This window comes from Anabas testudineus, chromosome 12 (genome assembly GCF_900324465.2).
Source record: "Anabas testudineus chromosome 12, fAnaTes1.2, whole genome shotgun sequence".
Classification (NCBI taxonomy): Eukaryota; Metazoa; Chordata; class Actinopteri; order Anabantiformes; family Anabantidae; genus Anabas; species Anabas testudineus.
This window is the reverse complement of record NC_046621.1, coordinates 6,447,302-6,472,654: the sequence shown is the minus strand read 5'-3', so window position 1 is coordinate 6,472,654 and position 25,353 is coordinate 6,447,302. Positions and strand designations below refer to the sequence as shown.

General features: G+C 38.6%; 3 protein-coding genes across 8 annotated transcripts in view; all 3 read left to right on the top strand.

Annotated features, from left to right (window-relative positions):
* ptpn13 (protein tyrosine phosphatase non-receptor type 13) overlaps positions 1-9,044 on the top strand; it is a 36,332-nt gene extending 27,288 nt beyond the window's left edge. For 5 of the 6 annotated variants that reach the window (XM_026353651.1, XM_026353647.1, XM_026353650.1 and 2 more), the window contains 24 exons: positions 978-1,071; positions 1,171-1,256; positions 1,348-1,516; positions 1,874-2,088; positions 2,202-2,300; positions 2,397-2,773; positions 2,871-3,030; positions 3,132-3,287; positions 3,575-3,746; positions 3,832-4,042; positions 4,176-4,261; positions 4,347-4,408; positions 4,544-4,699; positions 4,864-5,029; positions 5,364-5,432; positions 5,545-5,651; positions 5,741-5,796; positions 5,888-5,985; positions 6,276-6,424; positions 6,507-6,597; positions 6,759-7,096; positions 7,178-7,393; positions 7,497-7,559; positions 7,657-9,044. In XM_026353651.1, coding sequence (XP_026209436.1) covers positions 978-1,071; positions 1,171-1,256; positions 1,348-1,516; positions 1,874-2,088; positions 2,202-2,300; positions 2,397-2,773; positions 2,871-3,030; positions 3,132-3,287; positions 3,575-3,746; positions 3,832-4,042; positions 4,176-4,261; positions 4,347-4,408; positions 4,544-4,699; positions 4,864-5,029; positions 5,364-5,432; positions 5,545-5,651; positions 5,741-5,796; positions 5,888-5,985; positions 6,276-6,424; positions 6,507-6,597; positions 6,759-7,096; positions 7,178-7,393; positions 7,497-7,559; positions 7,657-7,734 — 3,474 coding nt within the window. In that variant the 3' untranslated portion in view covers positions 7,735-9,044. The remainder of the gene's footprint in view (positions 1-977; positions 1,072-1,170; positions 1,257-1,347; positions 1,517-1,873; positions 2,089-2,201; positions 2,301-2,396; positions 2,774-2,870; positions 3,031-3,131; positions 3,288-3,574; positions 3,747-3,831; positions 4,043-4,175; positions 4,262-4,346; positions 4,409-4,543; positions 4,700-4,863; positions 5,030-5,363; positions 5,433-5,544; positions 5,652-5,740; positions 5,797-5,887; positions 5,986-6,275; positions 6,425-6,506; positions 6,598-6,758; positions 7,097-7,177; positions 7,394-7,496; positions 7,560-7,656) is intronic. The other variant, XM_026353648.1, reaches the window with a different exon arrangement.
* Positions 9,045-9,992: 948 nt separating this feature from the next.
* sdad1 (SDA1 domain containing 1) lies at positions 9,993-15,067 on the top strand. Its single transcript, XM_026353625.1, has 22 exons — positions 9,993-10,180; positions 10,282-10,386; positions 10,515-10,613; positions 10,737-10,847; positions 11,013-11,084; positions 11,176-11,276; positions 11,364-11,421; positions 11,511-11,585; positions 11,735-11,836; positions 11,931-12,000; positions 12,093-12,196; positions 12,628-12,685; positions 12,770-12,828; positions 12,907-12,983; positions 13,099-13,196; positions 13,307-13,383; positions 13,591-13,720; positions 13,863-13,954; positions 14,056-14,243; positions 14,367-14,451; positions 14,594-14,755; positions 14,875-15,067. The coding sequence occupies exons 1-22, from the start codon at positions 10,091-10,093 to the stop codon at positions 14,920-14,922; spliced, it is 2,061 nt and encodes a 686-aa protein (XP_026209410.1). The 5' UTR covers positions 9,993-10,090; the 3' UTR covers positions 14,923-15,067.
* A 1,371-nt stretch (positions 15,068-16,438) lies between these two features.
* On the top strand, positions 16,439-25,325 carry klhl8 (kelch-like family member 8). The gene is made up of 12 exons (XM_026356682.1): positions 16,439-16,517; positions 19,154-19,373; positions 19,654-19,715; positions 20,009-20,174; positions 20,380-20,700; positions 20,901-21,087; positions 21,326-21,469; positions 21,815-21,926; positions 22,178-22,346; positions 22,432-22,591; positions 23,161-23,362; positions 23,588-25,325. The coding sequence occupies exons 2-12, from the start codon at positions 19,176-19,178 to the stop codon at positions 23,709-23,711; spliced, it is 1,845 nt and encodes a 614-aa protein (XP_026212467.1). The 5' UTR covers positions 16,439-16,517; positions 19,154-19,175; the 3' UTR covers positions 23,712-25,325.
* Positions 25,326-25,353: the final 28 nt, after the last annotated feature.

Here is a 25,353-nt window from a genome sequence, read left to right as displayed (position 1 = left end):
AAAATAATAAAGTCACAAAGCGTATGTAGGACATTTAAAATATGGACCACAGACAGTTTAAGTAGAACTAATTTGAGAGCTCTCTTATGGCTGCCCTTCATGTTTGCATCTAACTCTAGTGTGATTTACTAGAGTGTCACTAATAATTTGGGTTTTTCTTTTAAACCTTTTGGAATAGCATGGATTCATTTATACCTTAAACACAGTAACACTCAATAACATACAGCATGACTGTGTGTATGCAGACTTACTGGTTACTATTTTATATTTGTGTCCAGAATGCAGTGGTGTGTTGCATTAGTAATGCATACACTGAAATAACAATTCATCTTAACTATAAACCCATTATCATAACTAAATGGGCAGTTGATAGAAATTCATGTGTCTCTGATCATTTAGATTTAACCCAGGAAATAATTCAATAACATCACACATGTTGCAAAAAATTATAATTGTGGAATGATAAATGCTTTGTTAAACGGTTGCATTATTAATTTATCAGGACACAACAAGGCAAAAATGAACATTACGTTTGACAGGTTTGCTGAAAACTAGTGTGAGACAAAGAATTGAAAAACAGCTGCTGAAAATACACTTTGTTTTTGTGATTTGGGCTTCACTAGTATTAAGGAGGCTGATGGTAATGACCTATATCTAGTTGTTACGGCTGTTTACACAGACATTAACTACTCCCTGATCTATGGTAAGGTCCTCAAATGTATGCACGTACATGCCTAAAACTTCAATATTGCCTTCAAGCCTTTAAACGCTTTCTTTTGAAGACAAAAATATCACATTTATAACAATGCACATATTAGAAAAAAATATAATTCTACTTCTTCACCTTTAGCAAAGACAAAGCAATTATCATTCTGCAAATTAAAAATAAACCTCCACACATCCAATCAACTCCCATTCATAATATTTGATAACTCATACTGTTATTTCGACTAAGACTTAGTCTGTTAATTTCTTAGGGGGGGGTCAACACAACTGTTCGACACGGAGGAATCTATGTCAAAGCCATCATACCAAAAGGAGCAGCTGAACTTGATGGAAGGATACAAAAAGGTAGCGTAAGAGTTTAAACACTGCTGTTACAGCTTATGTTCATGTTTCTCTGTTTAGACTCTTCCTGTCCTAACCACCCTGTGTCTTATGTGTGCCCAGGTGATCGTGTGGTGGCTGTCAATGGGAAAAGCCTGGAGGGAGCAACTCATCAACAAGCAGTTGAGGCTCTCAGAGACACTGGCCAGGTAAGGGATGACATTTATCAGGAGCACCCTGCTGTTATGTTGCCACCAGCTGGCCACTAACACTAAGCAAATCCTTTCCTGTGTGGTTTAGACAGTGCACTTGCTGCTGGAAAAGGGTCAACCGCCTACAGACCGTGTCCATGCCCCTCTCACGCCTCAGAGTACTCCACCATCTGCCGGTAACAGCCAAGACCAGATCAAGAACAAAGAGCAGCCACGTGAGGTCAAAGAAAAGCCGCCGTACAGCTTTGTCACAGAAGGTGAGGCAATAGCATGGTATCCCAATAAGGAATCTCAAACACTAAAATTGAAAGGTTAGCTTGAGGTAAAAGATTGAGGATAAAATGTACATGATGCACTAACATCTGCTTGACGCGGGCCTGGTGGCTCAAAGGTTAGAGCATCGGCCTGGGATGCAGAACGTTCCTGGTTTCAACCCTGTCTCCATCACTAGTTGTGTTTTTAAGCAAGACACTCCACGTGTGCACGTTTGTGCATCCATCCACTGTCTGTACCCTCTTATTGCAGAGCACATATATTTATCACGTGGGTAACGCATCCACACCTCACCTGATGTCAATCTGAGTTCTTAAAATACAGTATGTTTGTCTCCACAGATAATGTGTTCAACGTTTGTCTGCTGAAGAACACGTCAGGACTGGGCTTCAGTTTTAGTCGTGAGGAGAACAGTCTTGACGAACCCTCTGGCTCCAGCATGGTGCGGGTTAAAAAGCTGTTTCCTGGCCAGCCAGCTGCAGAGAGTGGGCGCATCAAAGTGGGTGATGTCATCCTGCGGGTCAATCAAACATCCCTCAAAGGGCTCTCGCAACATGTACGTAAGAAATCTCTCGCTGCTGCGTCATGGCTAAATATCAGTGCAACTCTTTTTGTTTGATCGCATTTATTTGTAATGGTTTGTGCGTATTTTACGTTGTTTAATTGTAGGAGGTGATATCAGCCTTGCGAGGAACAGGACAGGAAGTCAATTTGCTCCTCTGTAGACCTGAACATGGAATTCTTCCTGAGATGGACACTTCACTTTTGGTGAGTCAGTAAATAATAAGTTGTCCCTCACATCTAGACCTTCAAGTATGATCAGTTGTTGAAAATGCAGTTTAAACTTAATTTTTGTCTTCCAAGACACCAACGCCCTCACCCCGAAAGGAGCCAGTGACTCAAGCTGAGCCCAACATGAGCACAGGCAGAGCGACCTCACCTCCAGGTTCACAGGGTCAGAGAGGTCAGGGACCTGTAGAAGAGGCCCTAGAGAGGCTGCTACTGAAAACCCCCGGCCGACACAACAGCTACAGTGACAGTACTGATGGCGATGAGGAGGTGGAAGAAGCCTTCAGCCCCAGTTCTCCGGAGCAGAGCAGGCAAACTTGGGAGCAGAGTTTCTACCAGACTCCAAGCAGCAACCTGGGACGCTACAGCAGCACCGATAAGCTGAATGACACTATCAACTCCACCTTCTACTCCCCAAACCTATCCATGACAAGATCGGATCTCAGCAAGAGGTACCTAAGTTAATATTAAAATAAAGGTGCAAAGAATATTTACTCGTATCTTTTGTAACCTTGTATTTGTGATTTTTTTTTTTTTTTTTTTTAACAGACATCCTTCATCTCCAGTGACAGCTGATCTGGAGTCACCCCCCCTACCTATTAAGTCCTCTCCCTTTGCACCAAGCCCAGATCCTCTACCTCCTCCACTGCCTCTGCCCTTAAACCTCACTGTATCAGGCAATGGACAGGAAATGGAGGAATTTGTCCCGGTGAGGACAAGTTTTTTTTATGTTGTTTTAGTAAATGTTTTCAAGAGTAAAATGTGGACTAATTTCAGTTACTGTAACTGAGATTTATTCTTTGTTGTTAGGAAGTAGAGCTGAAGGTCTCCTTGAAGAAGTCAGAAAAAGGCAGTCTGGGCTTCACCCTCACCAAAGGTAATGATCATGGCTGTTACATCCATGACATTGTCCAGAATCCGGCAAAAGGAGATGGAAGACTCAGACCCGGGGACAGAATGATTATGGTACGAATTCATCCCTCATTCTAGTCTCAGCCAAGATATTGCTGATGCATTTATTCTACCCAATAAATTTGGATTAAACAACAAAATATAATGTGTTAATTAGTAAAATCTATAAGCGATGACCGATTTCTTTTATTTTGGAGTGAGTCATAGTGGCTGTCTCCCTCTGCTTGCAGTTGTTGCTGATCCCTGTCTCTGTTGAGTTATCACTCAACCATAAAAGCAAATACTTTAATGTTTGAACCTTTGAATCCCTAATCAGGAATCCTTTATTTTCAATTTCGCAGGTGAACGACACAGATGTGATCAATATGGGCCACACTGAGGTCGTCAATCTTGTCCGTGCTGCCCCTCGCATGGTTGACTTAGTTGTAGGGAGGGTCCTGGAGGCTCCCAAGCCACCTATTGAAGCCCACCTGCTGCCTGACATTTGTTTCAAGGGAAAGCAAGAACCGCTGGGTGAGAAACTGCCCTCATACTGCCCTCATTAATCCCATATATATTTATATATTTATATATATTGTTTTACTCTTTCAATCCCCAGGTTTGATACTGGATGGTGGTAGTGACAGTGCATATGGGGTCTTGTTTGTGAAAGACATCCTGCCTGGTTCATTGGCTTTTAAGGAGGGCAGCTTGAAACCACTTGATCTAATCCACTACATCAGTGGCGCTCCAACCCAGGACCTGACTCTCAGTGAGAACATGCGACTGTTGGAGCTCTCCCTTGACAACCTCACACTTAAAGCCACAAGGTAGTCATGTATGCTAGATGAATTTTTTTTTTTTTCACCTTTAGTCAGTATAGATGTTTTCTCTCAATAGTTTGACATTTAGCTCAAAATGCTGCATGATTAACTTTATTTTCTTATGCCTTGTGACTCAAAGGGATGGAAAGCCTGTTTATCCTGCGCAGAAAAGTGTCTCCTTTCTCAACAACAACATTAGCCCCAAGCTTTCATCCAGCATGAATGGTATGGTTTCCGATCTTAAAAGCCCTACCTTTGTCATTGTTGTTGTTTTCTTTTTCATATAATTTCAATTCGGTGTTCTGTTTAGGGTTCCTTAAAGAGGAAGATCCAAGAGACACTGAGCGTCTGGCAGCACTTTGTCCTTTAGAGGTAGGTTTAAAGCAATACACATATATATATATATATATATATATATTCCAGCTCCATATCCTGTTGATGTGTTTGCATTAAATCTGTTCTTCTGCTGTATGTTATTTACATTTTGTTTGTTTGCCGAATATTCAGGAGGATATCATGAAGGTGGATCTAGAGAAGCCGCCAACTGGAGGTCTGGGTTTCTCTGTGATCGGAGGAGAGAGGGGGATTTTTGTCAAGTCCATCACCCCCGGAGGAATAGCAGAGTCCTCAGGCAAGCTGCAAGTGGGAGACAGGTTGTTAAAAGTGAGTGTCACTTGACATTTTTTGCTCTGGATCTGAGGTCATTAATAAGTGTAACATTTCCTCTCTATGCATTTAAGACTCGATTTCAGTTTATTAGTGCAATTTAGACAATTAAGATTCCTCTAAAGGTTTGAAATTCTGACCACCTGCCTTTTTTCTATCAGGTCAATGAAGAACTAATGACAGGCGTGTCCCACACGAAAGCTGTCACCACCATCCGAAAGACGAAAGGCCTGGTACGTCTTATAGTGTCCAGACCACCAGACCAGAACCCAGACACATATCTGGGCTATCTTCCCATCAACTCTGACAAGTGCAATGGAAACACAGGTACTGGGATTTTGTCTAGTTATGGTGATTTCATTAAGAAAAATACTTCACTGATAGGTTTAATGAAGCCTGCAGTCATATTATAACAACATGAATAATAATTAAACAGTTCTTAGACAAGAAAAAGACAATTTTGACCATGTCTTGAAATTTAATCAATGAATATAAAACAGTTGTGTTTTGAATTATTATTTTGTGAATATTCTAAATATTATTTTATTGTATAAAATTTTCAACACATCAGTCTGGTTGATAGTTTTTCATCTGATTGTTTTTTGTTGTTGTTTTTATATAATACATATATTCAACTAGAACATGAAATTGTTGCTTTCAGATCTGAGTGAGGAAAGTGAAGTCAAGACTAAACCGAGACCTGGTAGCTTCCCCACTGTACCACCAATAGGTAGTACAATTATATTTATAAATCAGATAACTAAAGTGTCAACTTCATAAACTAAATTTCTAACAAAAAAAAAAAACTGTAGACTAAATTTCTGAAACTAAATGTTTCACAGACTATGAAGATGATCCACTAGAGCGGAAAAGGGAGATGGAACACAGTGCAGAGTTTTCTGAGGACACAGACTGTGATGACTCTTCTTTGCCCGAAGACTCTCCTGAGGTATAAATAAAACCCAACGGACTATATGAAACTAAATGCTGGTTGTACTCAAATTTTTACTATTTTGTTTGTGGTTTTTAAATAACTAGAGTTCCCGGAAAGTGGAATGGCAAGAGGAGAGCGTTGACGATCCGAGGAATGAAAAGTAGGATTTTACTTTTTGGATGTACATCTCTTACATTTAGGGTTATGAAAACAATCAACTCTCTTCACACACTATGTTTTCTAATTGACAGCTATCTGCAAATGACCTCTGGACAGACAGAGGAAGATGAGATCACATGGGGAAGTGATGAGCTGCTTATTGAAAACATTAACTCCAAATCAATAGATGGTGAGTGTGAAATTTCACTTCAATAATGTCAATAGTTTAGGTATAAATAAAAATGACAACATTTTATTTGTTAGTGAGAGCAATGAATGTGCTGTTTAAATAAACAGGAAGTGAAAATTATTCTGTGGTCAATATGCAAACCAGTTTCTGTCTTTATTGGTTTGGTTGTGGTTAACACGTTGCCTGTGTTAAATTTCTCTTTATAAACCAAATTTTGGGCCATTGTTTCTACTGTTTTGAATCATGGTTGTAATTTTGCTTCTGTGTGTCTTCACTCATTGTTCCTGCAGACGGGCCAATCATCACAGAGGATGAGCTGACCTCTTTGCCCCTCGTCAAGGTGGTCCCTGATGGCCAGTATACAGGACCGAAGCTCAACACAGTGGTTCGGATGATGAGAGGGCTTCTGGAGCAGAAAGTCCCACTGCAGGAGTTTGAAGTAGGAGTCTACTGTGCATTACAATGCTTGATAATAAACTATAACTCACTGATTTTAGTGACCATATGTTTCTTTTTGAAAGAATCTTCAGAATCTCCAGCCCCTGGACGACTGTTTAATAGGTCAGACCAAGGAGAACAAGAAGAAGAATCGATACAAGAATATCGTTCCCTGTAAGAAAAGTCACACGTTAGTCCATGTGTTACAACTGAAAGGGTTTTCAGTATATATCACTAAATCCAATATCGAAAATATAATTTTAAATTTTTGTTAGATTTTGTTAGATTTTTGTAATTTTTGTATTTGCAAACCTCTTTTGTGTTTTTTTTGTTAGTTGACTCAACTCGTGTTGTACTGGGCAAAGATGGAGGCTACATCAACGCCAACTTCATCAACATGCATGTGAAGGATGAGGACTTCCTGTACATCGCCTGTCAGGGACCCTTACCCACCACCATGGGGGACTTCTGGCAAATGGTGTGGGAGCAGAAGTCTAATGTGATCGCCATGATGACCCAGGAAGTGGAGGGGGGCAAAGTGAAATGTCAGCGGTACTGGCCGGACACACCGAGGACAGCAGAGATGGTGGACGACCGACTACAGCTCACACTCATCAAAGACCAATATTTGGACAACTTTGTCATCCGACTCTTCGAGGTCAAAGATGTCCAGGTAGATTTATTTATAGATTACTCATTTTCTACTAGCAAGTTCAACATTTATAGACCTTTAATGTTTACATCCTTTCCTCAGACTAATGAAATACAGCTCGTAACTCATCTCAACTACACGGGATGGCCCGACCACGGAACACCCACACAGCCCGAACAGCTGCTCACTTTTATTTCCTACATGAGACACGTCCATCGATCAGGGCCTATAATCACACACTGCAGTGCAGGCATTGGTCGATCGGGAACACTCATCTGTATAGACGTGGTTCTTGGTCTCATCAGTAAAGATGCTGATGTAAGTGTAATAGTTTTAATTTTATATATATTTGCTAAGGGAGCTTCAGTTGTTGCTTTTTTTGTTAAGGATGATTTATGATCTAATTAATTTTTTTTTGTAGTTTGATATTTCAGATGTCGTAAGAAATATGAGACTTCAGAGACATGGAATGATCCAGACAGAGGTGATTTTTAACGTTTGTCTTCAGTACCTTCTTCTTAATGGTTTTGACTCTACACTAAGTTGACTGACATGTTTAGTCACACATTTCCCTTTTGCAGGACCAATATATCTTCTGCTATCAAGTGATCCTCTACGTCCTTAGATGCCTTCAAGCAGAGGAAAACATCTCAGGATAGCAGAGGCCACATATGAGTGACATACAGAGGCTGGGTGACTGTTTAATAAGAGCAAAACAAAAGTGGAGCCGATTTGACAGAGGCAAAAATTGCCAAATTACACTACGTGTTTTTAAAAATGCCTTTTGTTTTTTGAGAGCAAATCTTTTCAAAAGAAGTCTATATTTTTATGTTTGCTTATTGAGTTTTTTGGCTGCTACTTGTTTTCGATGCATTTATGAGAACTGCTGATTGTATTTCTTATTATCACCTACAAGAGAACACTAGTTTTTTTCCAGATTTTCGGATATTATAATTATGAAAGCGATCAAGGATTTTGTATTTAATGTGGAACAAAATTGTACTTGTGTATTTTGAATCCTATGTTAATGCTGGAACATGTCTTGACAGAATACTATGTCAGTATTTGCTCTGTAAATCTATTATACAGTATCTGCTCGCTGCCTGAGATAAATGATGAAATTAAAAGTGTACATATTCATCTCCTGAAAATTAAACTGGATACATTTTAAATGTTATGTAGAGAAAGTTTCATTTAAAAAAAATAATAAGATATTTTCCTTTGTCTTTTGTCATATCAGTGCATTCACCACCGTTTAGCAAACGTTTTAAAACCGTTTTATTGTTAGAAATCATGCTGTGTGAAAAGGTTGCAATCACATTCAGCATTAACGTAATACAGCTTTTCCACATCTGACTAACAGTAGACTTAAAATTATGAAAAAAAGCAGTGTGTGCAGCTGTATAAAGAGCTCAATGAAAAGCAGGCTGCTGCTTTTTTTACTTAAAGGTCAAAGGTACAGTGATGCAATAATAAAGTTTAACCCGTTGATTCTGTGCTGAGGGATGTGTTTTAATTGTTGACAGTATAGTCTGTGATGATGTTCTACATTTTAATGAAAGAATCAACAGTCATTCTCTGAAAATACTGACCACTGGAACCTTTTTTTATTTTTATTATTCTTTATTGCTTGGCTACTACTGCTTTGTAATGTATATTTTACAGATACTCACTCATGCTACAGTCTCTTGACCCCTTATGCCAACATAATTGCTCAGAATGAATGCACACTCATTGGGTTTTTGATGAATAATGTAATTGGCTCCAAGTACTCTAGCAGTAAGCATCAAATGTTTCAGCAGAGATGGACTGATGTACACCAGGTTCACCACTATGTGGTGCCAAATTAATGATGGTATCATTCCAAAATAAGTCTGGAAGCGTTGCCAAACATCTTTCAAGATACTGTCGAGCGTTGTTGGCTGTTCAGCTACCCAGTTAAACGAAATAAAGCTCAAAATGATCAACATGTTGTTTAGATGTTTTTTCAATGGTTTCTGCATTAATCCAGGGGTACATCCCAATTCCCTTAACTGCTTCCACATTTCCTTCATTTGCATCTTTTCCTTAGTCCCTTCAACTAAAGGCACATGAAAAGATACGAGGAGAGAGGAACCGAGGATTTGGTGGTCCCTTTAGTTGGATTGGAGATTATATTTGTCCTAATTATAATAGATAGATAATATAATATAATAATATATTAGAAAACCTCAGTCATCATTGTCTCCATTGGAGTTTTTAATAAAGCTCATGACGTTCATTTATTATTTGCATGTTTCTATTTTTAAATTCATGACCCTCTAATGATTTAATTTAAACAAATATAAATAAATGACGTAAAAATATGGCAGGCTTCATAATAAGAAATTACAGATGTTAAAGAGAAACATTGTGTAAAGAAAGTTGTTCACGGCTTTTTGTCACTGAGAACTAAAGCTCTATGATCCAGATGCTGGATCTGAAAACTGATAAACTAAAAACTTGTTCTCTTACATTGTTTTACTGTATTAACTCTATTTCAGTATAAAACGTTGCGGGTGTTATTAGCTGCAGCTGATTTTCAACAATCTACTCAACTGTCTAATAAAGTGGTGTCAGTCCGGGAATGGATGGATGGAAACTATTTTTTTTATTGACTGATATATACAAAGATATACAGAGGACCATTATCAGTAATTCATATAATATAATGTTGTGGTTGGTTCTTACACCAACCTGCCATGTAGACGATATACACAAGTAAAATGCTAATGTTAATGCATCGGTAATAATCGTAACTAATCCAATAATGTAACATTTTAGTGTTGGAAAAGTCTGACTGTAATTAAATGTCAAAGCACTTCAGACAAAAAAAGGTGAAATCGCCCTTTAATGCTGGCGGAAGTGACGATTCGGTCGACCCGGATATGACGTTATTATTTGCTACTGAAACTTAAATGGCAGCCTTCACATTTGCCACGCTTGCCGTGTAAACTTACTATTTTACTCAAAATATTCACACAGTCATCTTAAATCATGTCCGGGCGACAAAACAATAAATTGCCCAACAATTTGCCGCAACTGCAGAATCTTATAAAGAGAGATCCGCAGTCATACGTGGAAGAGGTAAGTGTTGTTAGCCAGGTTTGCTAAAGTTGTTAGCATTCAGACTAGCTGTGTGTGAATTTAAGAATACGAGAATCACCAGTATAGTTTTTGTTTTGCAGTTTTTGCAGCAGTACCGACATTACCAGTCCAATGTAGAGATCTTCAAACTGCAGCCAGACAAACCGAACAAGGAACTGGCAGATCTTGTCATGTTTCTTGCCCAGGTAACATAAGTTGTTAAAGCCTGTACCAAGTCGATCACAGTATCTCTCTGTCTCTGGTGTTCTGGTGTGACCACATGTTAGTATGAGTCTTTAAACAGCTTGTAGATAAAGCTTCTCTTTTCCATCAGGTTGGCCACTGCTACCTGGAGCATATGTCTGCCTTTCCACAAGAGCTGTCAGAGTTATTACTGGGTCACCACAAAGTCCTAGAGTCGGATTTAAGAATGGTAAGAAGATATATAATTCTACAACACATCAACTCACATCTTCATCCTATAAATTATCCATGTCCATGTTAATATTTACAGAAATTACTTGTCACACCACTGAAATGTTGTCTGTTTTTTCAGACTTTCTGCAAAGCGCTGATTCTTATGAGGAATAAAGATCTGATCAACCCCACTGGCCTCTTGGAACTCTTCTTCGAGTTGCTGCGATGTCACGACAAATTACTAAGGAAGGTTAGAGCATGCAGCCCTACAAAAAACAATAACAACAAATTTCACTGGTTTAAGTACTGACCACGTCTGTCTGATTTACACAGCAGGAGTATATATATATATTCATGTTGTGCTTGTTTGTCATTTCCCTCCTAGAAGTAAACATTTGTTTTCCTCTCTCCTCAGACACTGTACACACACATTGTAACAGATATCAAAAACATCAATGCTAAGCATAAAAACAACAAGGTCAACACGGTAGGTACATGTACACACAAGTGATCTGTACTTCCCACTTGACTGTCCGAGTACAGCAGCTTATATTAGTTTTGTACTTTGTGTGTTTCAGACATTACAGAACTTCATGTACACCATGCTAAGAGACAGTAACCCCATTGCAGCAAAGATCTCATTAGATGTGATGGTGGAGCTATACAAAAGGAACATATGGTAGGTGTTGAATTTTATAGATGTAACTAAGATGTTGTACAGCTTTTTAAAGGAAAATATTTTGACTTGGTACTTTTTGTGCCATAGGAATGATGCCAAAACAGTTAATGTCATCACAACAGCATGTTTCTCCAAGGTGACAAAGGTAAGTTTTTTCCAGTCTGATTCTTTACTAAATGATAAATTCATAAATGGAAAAACTATCCACCATTACCTGTGTCTCCTTGTCTTTAGATCCTTGTTGCAGGTCTTAAATTCTTCCTGGGTAAAGATGAAGATGAAAAGAACGAGAGTGATTCCGAATCAGAGGCAAGTGCCAAAAATAAAGTGTTTGAAGGCAGAATATTTGTATCCAAATACAAGTTTCTCACATAAAGTTTTATATATGCAACAGAATTAAATAAATTGGGTTTAGATTTGCACTGCCGTTCTTGCTAATATTCAGTTTTGTCTTCCAGGCGGAGGGGCCATCAGCCCGAGACCTGATGGTAAGATACTCCACAGGCAGGAAAACCTCAAAGAACAAGAAGAAAATGGAAAAGGCAATGAAAGTCCTCAAGGTACCATCGTTGTAACTACTGCAGAATATGGCTCCTGTTCTGTTCAATGTGTATTCAAATGAATTTGAGTTTAAAATCTATGTTCTCTCTGCAGAAAAACAAAAAAAAGAAGAAACCAGAAGTGTTCAATTTCTCTGCAATTCACCTAATTCACGATCCTCAAGGTAGACGCTAGACCACTTTCACACAAAACACATTTGTTGTCACTTTGTTTTTAATGAATATTTACCCCCCAAAAAATTTTTTTTCCTTTCAGATTTCTCAGAGAAACTCTTGAAACAGTTGGAGAACTCTAAAGAGCGCTTTGAGGTGAAGATTATGATGATGGAGCTCATATCCAGACTGGTTGGAATCCACGAGGTTAGTGACTAATCAGGATGTTTGACTAATTAGTGAATTAATTAGCTTCAAAGTGACGTTTTGAATGCAAAGACTAGTGTAGAAGGTTATACACAATAAAACTTGTTCTTGCTTCTATCCAGAATTGCTCTTATACTGTATAATAGTAGTAGTGCCACTGATTTATTTTACATGAGTAGACATTAGACACGTGTTCATTAATAAAATAATAAATAGTTATACCTGCTGTGATGTTTTCATTAGATCTGTACTAGACACAGATGTTAGAGCTTAGACAATGATCTCTCGACTTTGTACCATGATGATGTGTGATGTGAAGAGTTTGTTTCAAATAATGTAAAATTGTAGTATAATAATAAGTAATTGGTCATATTAAGTAATTATATAATGTATATATTAAGTATATTGTCTATGTTGTTTTCTTTCTATAGCTCTTCCTGTTCAATTTTTACCCATTCATCCAGAGGTTTCTACAGCCCCATCAAAGAGGTAAAAATAATCCCCAGCTGAGGTAAAGTTATTTGGCATCTACTGAACTCTACTGAAATTTCTAACCATCATCTGTTATTGTAGAGGTGACAAAGATTCTCCTGTGTGCTGCCCAGGCTTCCCATGAACTTGTTCCCCCTGAGGTACATTAAAATCTCCAGGCAAGTTCCACAAGAGTTACAATTAAACACTGTTAACACTGTATATTTCCTCTCGTGCAGATCATTAACCCTATGATCATGACAATCGCAAACAACTTTGTGACGGACAGAAACTCTGGGGAGGTCATGACTGTGGGGTAAGTCTTGTGGTGTGAGGTTTTCTGCAGTGAATATTCATAAGTGAGTGAAGTGTGAAACATAAAAGAAAACTTCATACTTTTATAGTAAAGTTTTCTTTTTGTTGTGCTTCAGTATTAATGCCATCAAAGAGGTATCAGCCCGCTGCCCTCTCGCAATTACAGAAGATCTGTTGCAGGATCTGGCCCAGTACAAAACCCACAAAGACAAGAGTGAGTGACGCTACTGTGCTTCTTTGTCACGCTTCAGAATGCAAGATGTACATGTGTGTAGATATATGTTCACTCCCAAAACAACATGTCTGCATCTGCATTTCCCTCAGATGTGATGATGTCTGCCAGAGGGCTGATCCAGCTCTTCAGAAATCTTAATCCACAGATGCTGCACAAGAAGGACAGGGTGAGCTTAACTGTGATCCCTGTGGGAACGTTTGAAAACTGAAATGTTGCACTTAGATTTGACATCAATGAGCATGGTTTTTGTAACACGCAAAATGTTGGTGCACTTTTTGTTTTGTTATCTACATAAATAATGGGTATAGACCCATGAATCTAACAGGGATAAAGCTGCATCTGTGTTTTTGTAACCATGCTTCTTCTTGTCCAGGGGAGACCCACTGAGGCATCTGCTGAGGCCAAGATCAAAAACTATGGAGCGCTTGAAGCTAAAGACTATATCCCTGGAGCTGAAGTCCTGGAGGTAGAGGAGGAGAACAAAGAGGGAGAGGAGGATGAAGGTTGGCAGATACTGTATTATTTCTTCTGTATTGTTTCTTACATTGGTTGATTGACAAAATAGGTTTTAGATCACAATATGTGTGGACATGGAAATAATATGTGGCAAATATTAGATTTGTCTGTATTTTTCATTTTGTACAGATGGCTGGGAGAGTGCCAGTATTAGTGATGATGATGAAGATGGGGAGTGGGTGGATGTTCACCACTCCTCTGATGAAGACACAGGAGAAGTGGTGAGGATAAAATCCATAGCTTGATAAATTGCTGAAGGCTGTTTATGTATGGTAACTTTGCTTTTTTGTGAAACGCTATGTTTAATGTCTGCTTGTGTAAGGCGGAGAAGATTCGAAGTATGCCAGTTGAGGAAAGAAAAGCCAAGGCAGCAGCAGTCAGCGTCAGCAGGCTCCTCACTCAAGATGATTTCAAGAAGATCCGTCTGGTCCAGATGGCTAAGGAGGTCAACGCTGCACCAGGCAAGGGCCAGAAAAGGAAAAATATGGACAGTGATGAGGAGGGAGAACGGTGAGAAAGCTATTTGAACCCAGAATTTGATTTGATTATGTCATCAGCTGAATGTTTTTTTGTTTGTTTGTTTTTTTTTACAAAAAATTACATTTGTACATTACGTTTGTTTTACTGTTACAGAGGTGAGCTGTTGACCTTGAGAAATATTGAGAAGCTGCATAAGAAACCAAAAGCAGACAAGGAAACACGCCTGGCAACAGCAATGGTAAAACCCTAACACTGAAAAGTTACTTGATCATGGTTAAAATCATGATCCTGACAGAACTGAAACATTGGTGACTCTGGAAAATCATTCCTGGACAGTTTGCATATTATGACAGTAATTAACAAAGCATTTGATTTTCCAGGCCGGCCGGACCGATCGGAAGGAGTTTGTCAAGAAGCGGACCAAGCTGAACCCACATGCCAGCACCAGCAACAAGGAGAAGAAGAGGAATAAGAACTTCATGATGATGAGACACAGTCAGAACGTCAGAACGAAAGGCAAACGCTCCTTCAGAGAGAAACAGGTAGCTAACACAAATCTGATACGTATACCTAAACAACCTACTGCATTTAACTGTGACTAAACTGATTTAATTAAATTTTAAAAAAGTCTTTCAACTGAAAATATTATTTTCTTTTCCAGCTTGCCCTACGAGACGCACTCCTGAAAAAGAGGAAGCAGCACAAGTAGGACACGTGGAGATAATGCTGGCTCTCCAGTGACCATAACAACTATGACTGTAAACTAACTTGTAAAACTTTGTTAGTAGAATAATCTATTATGTCCAGTGAATATATTGAATCACACTGTTCTTAAATAAACTTCTTCTTTCACAGTTGTGTGAATGTGACTTTTTTTAGTTTAGTATAGGTGTATTACATTTACATTTAATTATTTGGCAGACACTTTTACAAGCGACTTACAAGTTACAGGGCAACTTATATTTATTATATAAGACAAAGGCAGGGTAAGCATAAGGAGGTCTTGTCTAAAGATCCCTACTGGAGGTAGACCACAGCCACAATTCAAACCCCGGTCTCCTGCATAGTAGGCAGTGATGTTACCACTACGCTATCCTCCCGTATTAGTCCACTACACATTGGTATCATTTGTATGTGATTGCACACTGCTCGGATGCAACAAAAGAAAATACCTTTACTTATTATAAGTTAAGTCTAAAATATGTTGCACATTAAGCTAAAAGCCCTGAAATAGAGTGTAGCCCTTCGCTCTTCTGCTCTTTTACCAGCTCTTTATTCTGACACGATCCAACTCAAGAAAAGTTGTTACTTAAATGTTAAGTAAGTGCTATTTTAATGCTGCCAAGACAGGTTGTGAGAACTCAAGCCGCTCTGTTTATGCTCAACAGAAATATGTAGATGCAGCACTTATATACAGTCAATACAACTCAATGAGGCTATGGAGGAGCTGTTAATGTGTAATTTTAGGTGTGATTTTATTGGTCAATATAGTTATATAATTGTAACTGCAGTCTAATGTGCACATTAGACTCTGCTTTAGTACTTTATTTTGAACACGTCAGTCAGTTTACTGGAACCTCTGTTAAGTAAGAAAAGACAAATTAAGACTAAATGAACTCAGTCTAAAGTACAGTTCCAATATGTGTCTAAAAGTGAGTTAAATTTATAAATAAATGTAAATCCATTTTGACACTGAAATTATTTGAGGGAGAAGAGGCAGAGAGGAAGCAATAACGTAGGATACCTAAACTGTCAATAAACAGTAGTGGAAGAAATTTTAAAATGCTTTACTTAAGTACATGTACCAGTACCACACTGTATAAATAACATATTACAAATGTTAGAAATGATCATTAGGACTGTTACTATTTTATATCAGATTATTATTACTGATGCAATAACATGAAAACAACATTTTACTGCCAAAGTTTGTCTAATTTTTAACTATTTCATACGTGTACTGTAAAAGCCATTTTCATTATGGATTAATCAGCTGATTATGTTCTCAAAATTATTCAGTTTATTGTGAAACACAAGGAAAATCCAGTTAATCTTCACTTTAGAGAAGCTGGAACCATTAAACCTATTAAATAACTATTGATCCAAATAATTGTAAAGGAAATTACAACATTTCCATCTAAAGTGAAATGTTTCTCCTGTTTTGTATTTTAATTATTTCAGTTGAAGTTCAGGTAATGCTTCAAAACTACAATACCCATAAAGCACCTGGAATGACAACAAACGTGCTAATGCCAAACATTCCTCTAAATGAAACCGGCATTTTAATTCTTGCTGCGACATGAGGTATGTAAATAAAGTAGATTTCATTTAAGACTGCGAGTACGCAGTGATTTACAATAATCTGCACTGTTATACGTTCAGTATTTTGCTAAAGTACTGGTTAAATCTTGTCTGCTCACTGCCAGTTAACTTTAGCTGTCGTTCCTGCTAGCTGCTGTTAGCCAACAAGCTAACCGTTAGGCTAGCTAGCTAGATTTATGATGTCCCTTAGAGTCATTTAGATATATTTCTGTGTTTATTAAGAATGATTGAGCTTGTGGTGCAGCAGTTTTGAATGGATGGAGTAACTCATACCCATGCTGAACGCCAGCTCGTCTTGCTTCACAAACGCGTTGATCAAATTACACGTTTGATGATACAGATTTAACGATATTTTAGCGTTTGCCAGCTGGTTAACTCGATGTTTCCTCTTTGTATAGCTGCACTTCAACTTGAATACATTTTGTTGTCGTATGTGGGAGGTATTGAAAGTAAAATCCTTTTAGTGTCACCTGGAAGGTTCTAGCTATCGTTTGCATCTAACAGCTAGTTGCTGTAATGTAATGTACAATAAGTTATTTATAGTGTTTCAGGTAGGCTTTCTTTGGTACTGTACATTATAGCATCCCTTGGCAATTCAGTGCACCTTTAATATCTATCTATCTATCTATCTATCTATCTATCTATCTATCTATCTAAGCATCCTATACATCCTGCACATCCTAAGCATACTATATATGTTGATATATCCTGCACACGCTTTAACCTTAAAGTATTAAATGTTTACACAATTGTACACAATAGAACAAGTAAAGTTAGTTTACATTAACATGCTTATCCACATGTATGAGATATTACATTAAAACAGCAAACAGTTCTTCCTGGAGAGGAATAGAGAAGTGTAAAATCGTAAACTATGGTGACGTCTTAACTTAAACAAGCAGTTTAGAAAAGACCAAACATGTGTACCGTGCATGTGTGACATGTACATTATTAAAAAAGAGAATATATGATTGCACAAAACATTGAATACATTAAATATACTCACAACTGACAGTACAACAAATAGTCTGCTTGGTATTAATCATAATGTTTCACAAGCTGCAAACCCCTAATATTTTAAAAGCAGTTTTCAGCCTGCCAGGTCCTTAGCTGGGTAATTACCCTACTGTGATAATACTCCGAAGGACAAAGCACTTGGCAGCGTTAAGTGTAGCGGCTGTGTCCTCTTGGAAGTGGGTGAAGTTATCTAACATGGCAACAGTGGAGGATGGGTGTATACCCATCTTCTGCCTAACTTAGTGCCTAATGTGGCATGCTGGTTTCCCAGTTCATGTTCCTTTGTATGGTGGACACACACAGATGTACAGAAACTATTGAATGGGTTTAAGAAGAAGGTTGCTGTTACTGTTTTTCAGTTTGTACAACATGGGGTTGAGTACGTGCGCTAGCATCTCTGTTGTTAAATGATTGACTGTCTCACTTCACTTACTGTTTATAAATAAAATATCATAGTTTGAGGATGTTATGTACCAACTGAGCCTGAGCTGAATCTGTCTTTGAATAAAGTGCATATTACCAGATCCCTATATTTGTTAGGAATTCAGAGAGTCCCAAAGATGAAGCTGATCCATACGTTTACAAAGTAGAACATGGGTTGAGAGAGCCTTTGAATGCTTGCGCTGATGATTGGATGCTTTCTGCTCTCATAGCTGAGAGGACTAGTGATGAGGGCGTCATACACTGAGTCTATTCAGTTTCAGAGGCATAGTTTGAAAGAGGCACAGTGCATCATCTGTAAGATGTGGGTGAAGCTTTGGCTTCTGACTGTGTGCTCTCAGTTACTCTATTTTCAATAGAGTCCTATCATCTGTGGTGATTTTTCAGCCATAGGTAGGTCTTTTTATTGATTATTTTCATTTCACTGCATTTAGAAATCTGCTCGTACTGTTTTTCTCACATTTGGCTTCGCTCTATGCTAAATGAGTAAAGAGGAAGTGAGACTGAAATGGGGAGGAATACTGGCCGAACTTGCTCAGCTGGCAGGCGGTGACCCCCACCACTAATTTCCCCTCCCATAGAAGCCGGTAGAAAGTTATTTGCAGTGAGTTGCGGTTTCCATTTCAGCCTGTGAAATATTCTAGCATGAAGCAGTTAGTGGCAGTTATTGTTTGTCCTGCTTATTTGATAGGGTGATAATTCAATACTCTGACTCCTATTATAGTTATGTGTTAATCAAGGGTGCAGCTGAGGATTACTTTTACTATTCATTACTCTGTTGATTATTTTCAAATCTCAGTTATTTCCATAGGTGGTTAGCTGTCATTAATTAGCTCAGTCCAGATTTGTGTTAAGTTGGATGAGCAGTACAGAATCTAACTGATCTAATCTGACAAAAGAAGCAGATCTTCAAATCTGCAATGTTTGAACCAAAGCATAATTGTTACTATTACTTCAACAAATAAATATGAATATAAAAATATGATAAATAAAATATCAGTTATAGCTTATTAATTCACTCTATGAAGTGCATATTTGTGTAACAATATGAGTGATAATAGTATGTATGAGTAAATATGTTTGTATCTATATTTCCTTCTATTCATCACTACAACTGTCTTTAGTGTTTTCACGTCTCTTCTTTTTGGTCTCTCTTACAGGAGTTTTTTCCTGTAGCCAGCTATGGCACCAGGGGATGTGGTGCCAGACCATGCAAAGCAGCTGAAGTCCAAGGAGAAGCGGCCTGGAAACAGGGCATCTAAAGCAGACTGCGAGCCTGATGGGTCTTTTGTCTTTGAGGCACATGAGGCTTGGAAGGACTTCCATAACTCCCTCAGGCATTTCTATGAAGTCGGAGAGCTCTGTGATGTCACACTGAAGGTAGGTCACCCTGTCTGGACTAGAATAAACAGAGAGATTGGGTTGTCTCATATTTTAGTCACAGCTGATCTTTGCTTATGTTAGGTTGTTAGTTTTAAATTTGTTGTTTAATTTTGTAGCTGAAAATATAAGAAATGTAAATTTACAGTTGAATGTGGTGAGTTAGTTTGTTTTCTCAACTATAACCTTGGAAATACTTGGTAAGCTTGTTCAAACTGTATGCAGGTGTGCCTTGTGACATGTTTTGTAAAACGTGTTTTGTGTTCGTATCTTTTTGTAGGTTGGCAGTAGGCTAATACCATGCCACAAGCTGGTGCTGGCTTGTGTTATTCCCTATTTCAGGTATGGTTCATTTTTTGTCTTTTTCTTTTTAACTAGACCTGGAATAACACAGCACAGATAGTTTTGCATAGTAAAAGGATGCTAACATGTTTTGTACTTTAAAATCAGAGATAAGAATACTGAAAATATACTATAACAGTATAAAATACCAAAATATAACAATGTGCTAGAAAACATTAAGACATTTCAGTGTTGAGTATGATTTATATGTAACCTCTCTGGGCTTCCTTGGATAGCTGTGGAATAGTTCCTTGAACAAATGTTATATATGTTGTGGCTGTGTCTTCCCTCAGGGCCATGTTCCTGTCAGAGATGTCAGAAGCTAAACAGGAACTGATAGAAATCAAGGACTTTGATGGTGATGCTATTCAGGACCTGGTTCATTTTGCCTACTCCTCAAAGCTCACATTAACTGTGGACAATGTCCAACCACTGCTTTATGCTGCCTGCATCCTTCAGGTAAAAGAACAAACATGTAAACAATTATGACTTTTTTTTTTCCTTATTTTACATGAAATTCACATTGCACTTCAATGCATGGTTAAATGTAATGATGCTCTTATTAAGCACATTGTCATGTGCTTAATGAGGGTCATCCCAGTTGTGATCACAGTTTAGACTAGAGAATGTGTAAAATGGTTTTATTACTGTCTCAATCTATCAGGTGGAGTTGGTGGCGAGAGCCTGCTGTGAGTACATGAAGGCCCACTTTCACCCCACCAACTGCCTTGCAGTTCGAACGTTTGCTGAAAGCCACAATCGTGTGGACCTGATGGACATGGCTGACCGTTATGCCTGTGAACACTTCACTGAAGTAGTGGAGTGTGAAGATTTCACATGTGTGTCACCCCAGCACTTGCGCACCCTCTTGTCATCCAACGAGCTCAACATTCACTCCGAGACACAAGTGTACAATGCAGCAGTGAAATGGCTGAAAGCAAACCCGCAGCATCACGAGGCCTGGCTGGACCAGATCATGTCTCAGGTTAGACGGTGCATAGCTTGGATTCTTTTTGTGCCTTTATTGATGTTATACTTCCTCATGTTTTAGATTTGTTTTTGGAAGCACCTCTATCTTTGTGCTATGCTGAATGTTTTGATGTATGTTACTGATTACTTGAAGGTTTAGCTTCATTTCTGTGTGTTAAAGTAGCGTTACCTTTTTCCTGTTTGTACCTCCTTCAGGTGCGCCTCCCCTTGCTCCCTGTAGAATTCCTGACTGGAACAGTGGCTAAAGACGAGATGATCAAAAGTAACCTGAGTTGTCGCGACCTAATGGATGAAGCCAGAAATTACCACCTTCACCTCAGCAACAAGGTGGTGCCTGACTTTGAGTATTCAGTCCGCACCATTCCCCGGAAACACACTGCAGGTAGTGTTTATAGGGTGGTGTTAGTCTTTGAACATGTAACTATGGATTACATAGCCTCTGTAGGAACATTCAGCACTTCTTATTATGCATGCTTGTCATAGTCTCAGTCTAATCTTCATAACATCAGCAAATATATATTTTATAGTATTTTAATAATTTGTAAAATTTTATTCTGAGGTTCCTAGCAGGGCATAATGTAAAATTGTTCTAACAGTGTGCTAAACCTTTATTTCCTCAGGAGTTTTGTTCTGTGTGGGTGGTCGGGGAGGTTCTGGCGACCCTTTTCGCAGCATCGAGTGCTATTCCATCACTAAGAACAGCTGGTTTTTTGGCCCTGAAATGAACAGCAGACGGCGTCACGTGGGTGTAATTTCTGTAGGAGGTAAAATATGTTTTATAAAATAACACTACAGAAAGTAAAAAATGGAACCCAGAGAGGTGAACCGCTGGGATTAGAGAATAAAAAGCATAATATAGTGACAGATTTGTAATATTACATTGTATAAATGTAGCTAATACCACAATATTGTTGATCGACACACAGTTTGACTTCTAAGTAAATACAATATACCCTCCAACATGCTAACTAAAGTAACAACCATATATATTTGTAAAGTATTATTTGTGTGAAAAAGCCTTAATTAGTTTTTTAATAATAGTATTATGCTAGTACTTCTCACTGATCACTGATCAGCTCACATGTTCATGAAGACTCGATTCTCAACAGGCAAAGTCTACGCTGTCGGAGGCCATGATGGTAATGAACATTTAGGAAACATGGAGATGTTTGACCCCCTCACAAACAAGTGGATGATGAAAGCTTCGATGAACACCAAGAGGTACATGACCCTGCTATAGAACGAATGGAACCTTTTCCTTGGCTAACGTATTGAAGGAGTGTGTTGTCCTACAAACATGGATGATTTAAAACTAAGAGCTCATCCTCTCCCAGTTGGCCTTCTCAAGCTTGTGATTTTCACACTGAAAATAGACAAATAAAATTGCTAGTGCCTGTAGGGGGTTATCTGGGGACCAAATGTAACATCTTTACTCAAGGCTTAGACTGTTCTTTACTGTATGTGTTTCTCAGGAGGGGTATAGCCCTGGCAGCTCTTGGTGGTCCCATCTATGCTATTGGAGGTTTGGATGACAACTCCTGCTTCAATGATGTGGAGCGTTATGATATTGAACGTGACTGCTGGAGTGCCGTGGCGCCAATGAACACACCAAGAGGAGGAGTGGGGTCTGTGGCATTGGGGGTAGGACAGAATAGGAAATCCAAACAAGATTGGAAAAAATCATATCTGCAGTGTACTTCATTCCTTTATATCCACTTCTTGACAGAATTTCGTGTATGCAGTGGGTGGAAATGATGGCGTGGCATCTCTGTCCAGTGTGGAGCGCTTTAACCCCCACCTCAACAAATGGACGGAGGTCAGCGAAATGGGCCAGAGACGGGCTGGAAATGGAGTCAGCAAACTCAATGGCTGCCTCTATGTAGTGGGTGAGAGGACTATATAAACTGAATAGATGAGATTTCTCAGTTTGTGTCCAGCAACTGCAACATTCTTCTCTTCAAGGTCTGATCACTTTGGTTTTCAGATAATAGATGTCAAAGTCAAATGCAATAATACGTTTTGTCTTTATTTGCTTGTATTGCTGCTGAAATGTCTTACGTGGGTACTTTTCTGTTGACACACCCTTGTCACATGCTCTAAAGTACACACCCTACAATTTTATACACAAATCAGGAAAGACAAAAGTTCATGTTTTGTAAACTGTCTAGTCACTGATTAACAGAGTGTGAATTTTTTATTATACTTCTTGAATTTGAAGAGTCATTCAAAGTTCATGAAAATATCATCTGTTGTGGTATGTTGCTCTGTCGCTGGCGACTCCATGAGTTACAACATAATCCGTCCCTCATTACCCCTGACAGTGTTGGTTTTCTTCTAACATGCATCCTTATTTTATTTGAGCTAATATTACACTGTTTGAACACCATTATTACAAAAATGCCCTTAAATATAAATGTTACTTATTATTACTATAATTTCTAATCACTTTCTAAAGGTGGTTTTGATGACAACTCACCCCTGAGCTCAGTAGAGCGCTTTGACCCACGAATGCACCGCTGGGAATATGTGTCTGAGCTGACTACACCTCGCGGTGGGGTCGGAGTTGCCACTGTAATGGGAAGAGTGTTCGCAGTTGGGGGTCACAATGGGAACATTTATTTAAACACAGTGGAAGCTTTTGAGCCTCGAATGAACAGGTGAGGAGTTGCTGAATAAGCACTGTGTGAAGTCATGTCATTTTTAATCTATCAGGGTGGATGTGGGTTGATTACATGTAGTAGTTTTACATGATCATAAGTGTAAAGCTGTGAACAAATTCTGTGTGTAGTGCTAAAGTTAACTGTCTTGCAAGTGGCTCTAAGCAGTTTTCACTTTACTGTCTTCCAGTACAACATTTTTATTGCTTGTTTCTTTGTCTTCAGGTGGGAGCTGGTGGGTTCAGTGTCTCACTGTCGTGCTGGAGCTGGAGTGGCTGTCTGTTCGTCTCATGTCAGCCAGATCAGGGACGTCGGCCAGGGCTCCAGCAATGTAGTCAACTGCATGTGACTGCCACTCCGCTCACTGATTACCAGGTGACTGGCTGCCAGTTCACCATCAGATCTGATCACTACACAGACACAAAACACAAAGCACAGAAACTGTGTGTTAATAATATCAGTACTGTCTGAACGTCGGCTTCAAACTAGTTAAGGCTGATATTCAGGGAGATTTAAGCTGACTTGAAGTGCATGTCTGACAAATCAAGTCTTCTTGGACAAAAAGACACTTTCCAGACATTTTTCTTGACTTCTTTTTGTGTTATCTGCAAACAGTGATGTAGTATTTTGTACTGTATTTTTTTTTGTTTGACTGCCTTGATATAGTTTTGACTTTTTTAAGGGAAATTAGTAGCTGAGCCTTGAACTGAAGACTTACCCTTTTGATAATGAGAGATGTTTGGATTCTACACTACTGCCGCACACATGAAACGTGGACTGTCGACTGCGCCAGGACAAAGCATTTTAGACTGTCTCTGAATATTAAATGTCGGCTCTGTGATTTGTTTTTATTGCCTAGAGATATGTGAAACATCTGCAATTAAATAATATATACGGGATTTTTGTTTGCTGTACAGCAAAATGCATTTCACAAAATTCCTGTGATCTTATGCCAGGATAAGTGAAATTATTCTACAAGCAGTTCCTACTGCATTAAGCTTGAACGTTACCCAAGCAGTTGTAGCTGGGATTTGCCTGTAATTGTGTTTGAACAATCATTTTATGGCTGACTGGCACACATCAGTCACTGTTAGGAGGGGACAGGTCTGTTTGTGCCTAACACAAGAAAGCGTGTCGGCTTTTAAAGGAAGCTGTCCTTTCAAGTCCGGTTTAAACGCCTGCTGAAAGCTATCGTCATGTTTACCTCGATCTCAGACTTTAGAAAGGTCTGACAACCCGACTGTCAAGGACTGATCAAAGCAATATAGTTTACCTTCCTAGTTATTTTTTTCTTCAGTTTACATTATTGTATGGAGATCTGTTCAAACTGACAGCGACAGATTTTCAAATTCAAGATTTGTGTTTCACGATAGCTGGGCTGTCAGAAATCCTAATCGGAGAACTTTTAGATGTATATGAGAATCAGCTGAGGTTTGACTTCGCAGATGGTTCTGTTATATTTTAATATATGGACATTTTTGTATAATAAAATAGGCGTATCTTTGATATTATTCTATACTACACTATCTAACCCATTGCTGTGCACTATTTTCCTAGAATAGAAGTGAAGTTTAAGTATATTTTTGTCCCAAAGTGGAGAATTTCATGTTTTCCATCTAATAAGCTTGATGATGTTTAACTAACTCTCATGTCTATATCTGCCATATCTGAGTATAAATTATTTCTGGCAACAGTTCAGAAGAGCCTGACTGAGTGATGACTTTTAAAACACAGTGGGTATATACAGTTTATACTAGAAATGTAAATATCATTAGTTTGTGTCCACTTGGTATTAATACTCTCGATCATTTCTATTGCCTGTGGTGTTTGCTTATGAGCCAGGTAGTCTTTTGTAAACTGTAGTTTGTGTTGTTCCTTCTCCCCTTGACTGCTTCCATCTTGTGCTTTTTTATTTACATGGCATTGATATAAATTGGTACAATAAAATGATGTGTAGAGTACATTATTGTTTTTTTTTTGTTTGTTTCTGT

Excerpts from the sequence above, each read along its gene's own strand:
- sdad1 (XM_026353625.1), top strand. The coding sequence starts at position 10,091 with ATGTCCGGGCGACAAAACAATAAATTGCCCAACAATTTGCCGCAACTG. Across the intron at positions 13,197-13,306 it reads CAAAACCCACAAAGACAAGA|ATGTGATGATGTCTGCCAGA; the intron begins GTGAGTGACGCT and ends CATTTCCCTCAG. Across the intron at positions 13,955-14,055 it reads ATGAAGACACAGGAGAAGTG|GCGGAGAAGATTCGAAGTAT; the intron begins GTGAGGATAAAA and ends TGCTTGTGTAAG.
- klhl8 (XM_026356682.1), top strand. The coding sequence starts at position 19,176 with ATGGCACCAGGGGATGTGGTGCCAGACCATGCAAAGCAGCTGAAGTCC. Across the intron at positions 21,470-21,814 it reads GGGTGTAATTTCTGTAGGAG|GCAAAGTCTACGCTGTCGGA; the intron begins GTAAAATATGTT and ends GATTCTCAACAG. Across the intron at positions 21,927-22,177 it reads GCTTCGATGAACACCAAGAG|GAGGGGTATAGCCCTGGCAG; the intron begins GTACATGACCCT and ends TGTGTTTCTCAG.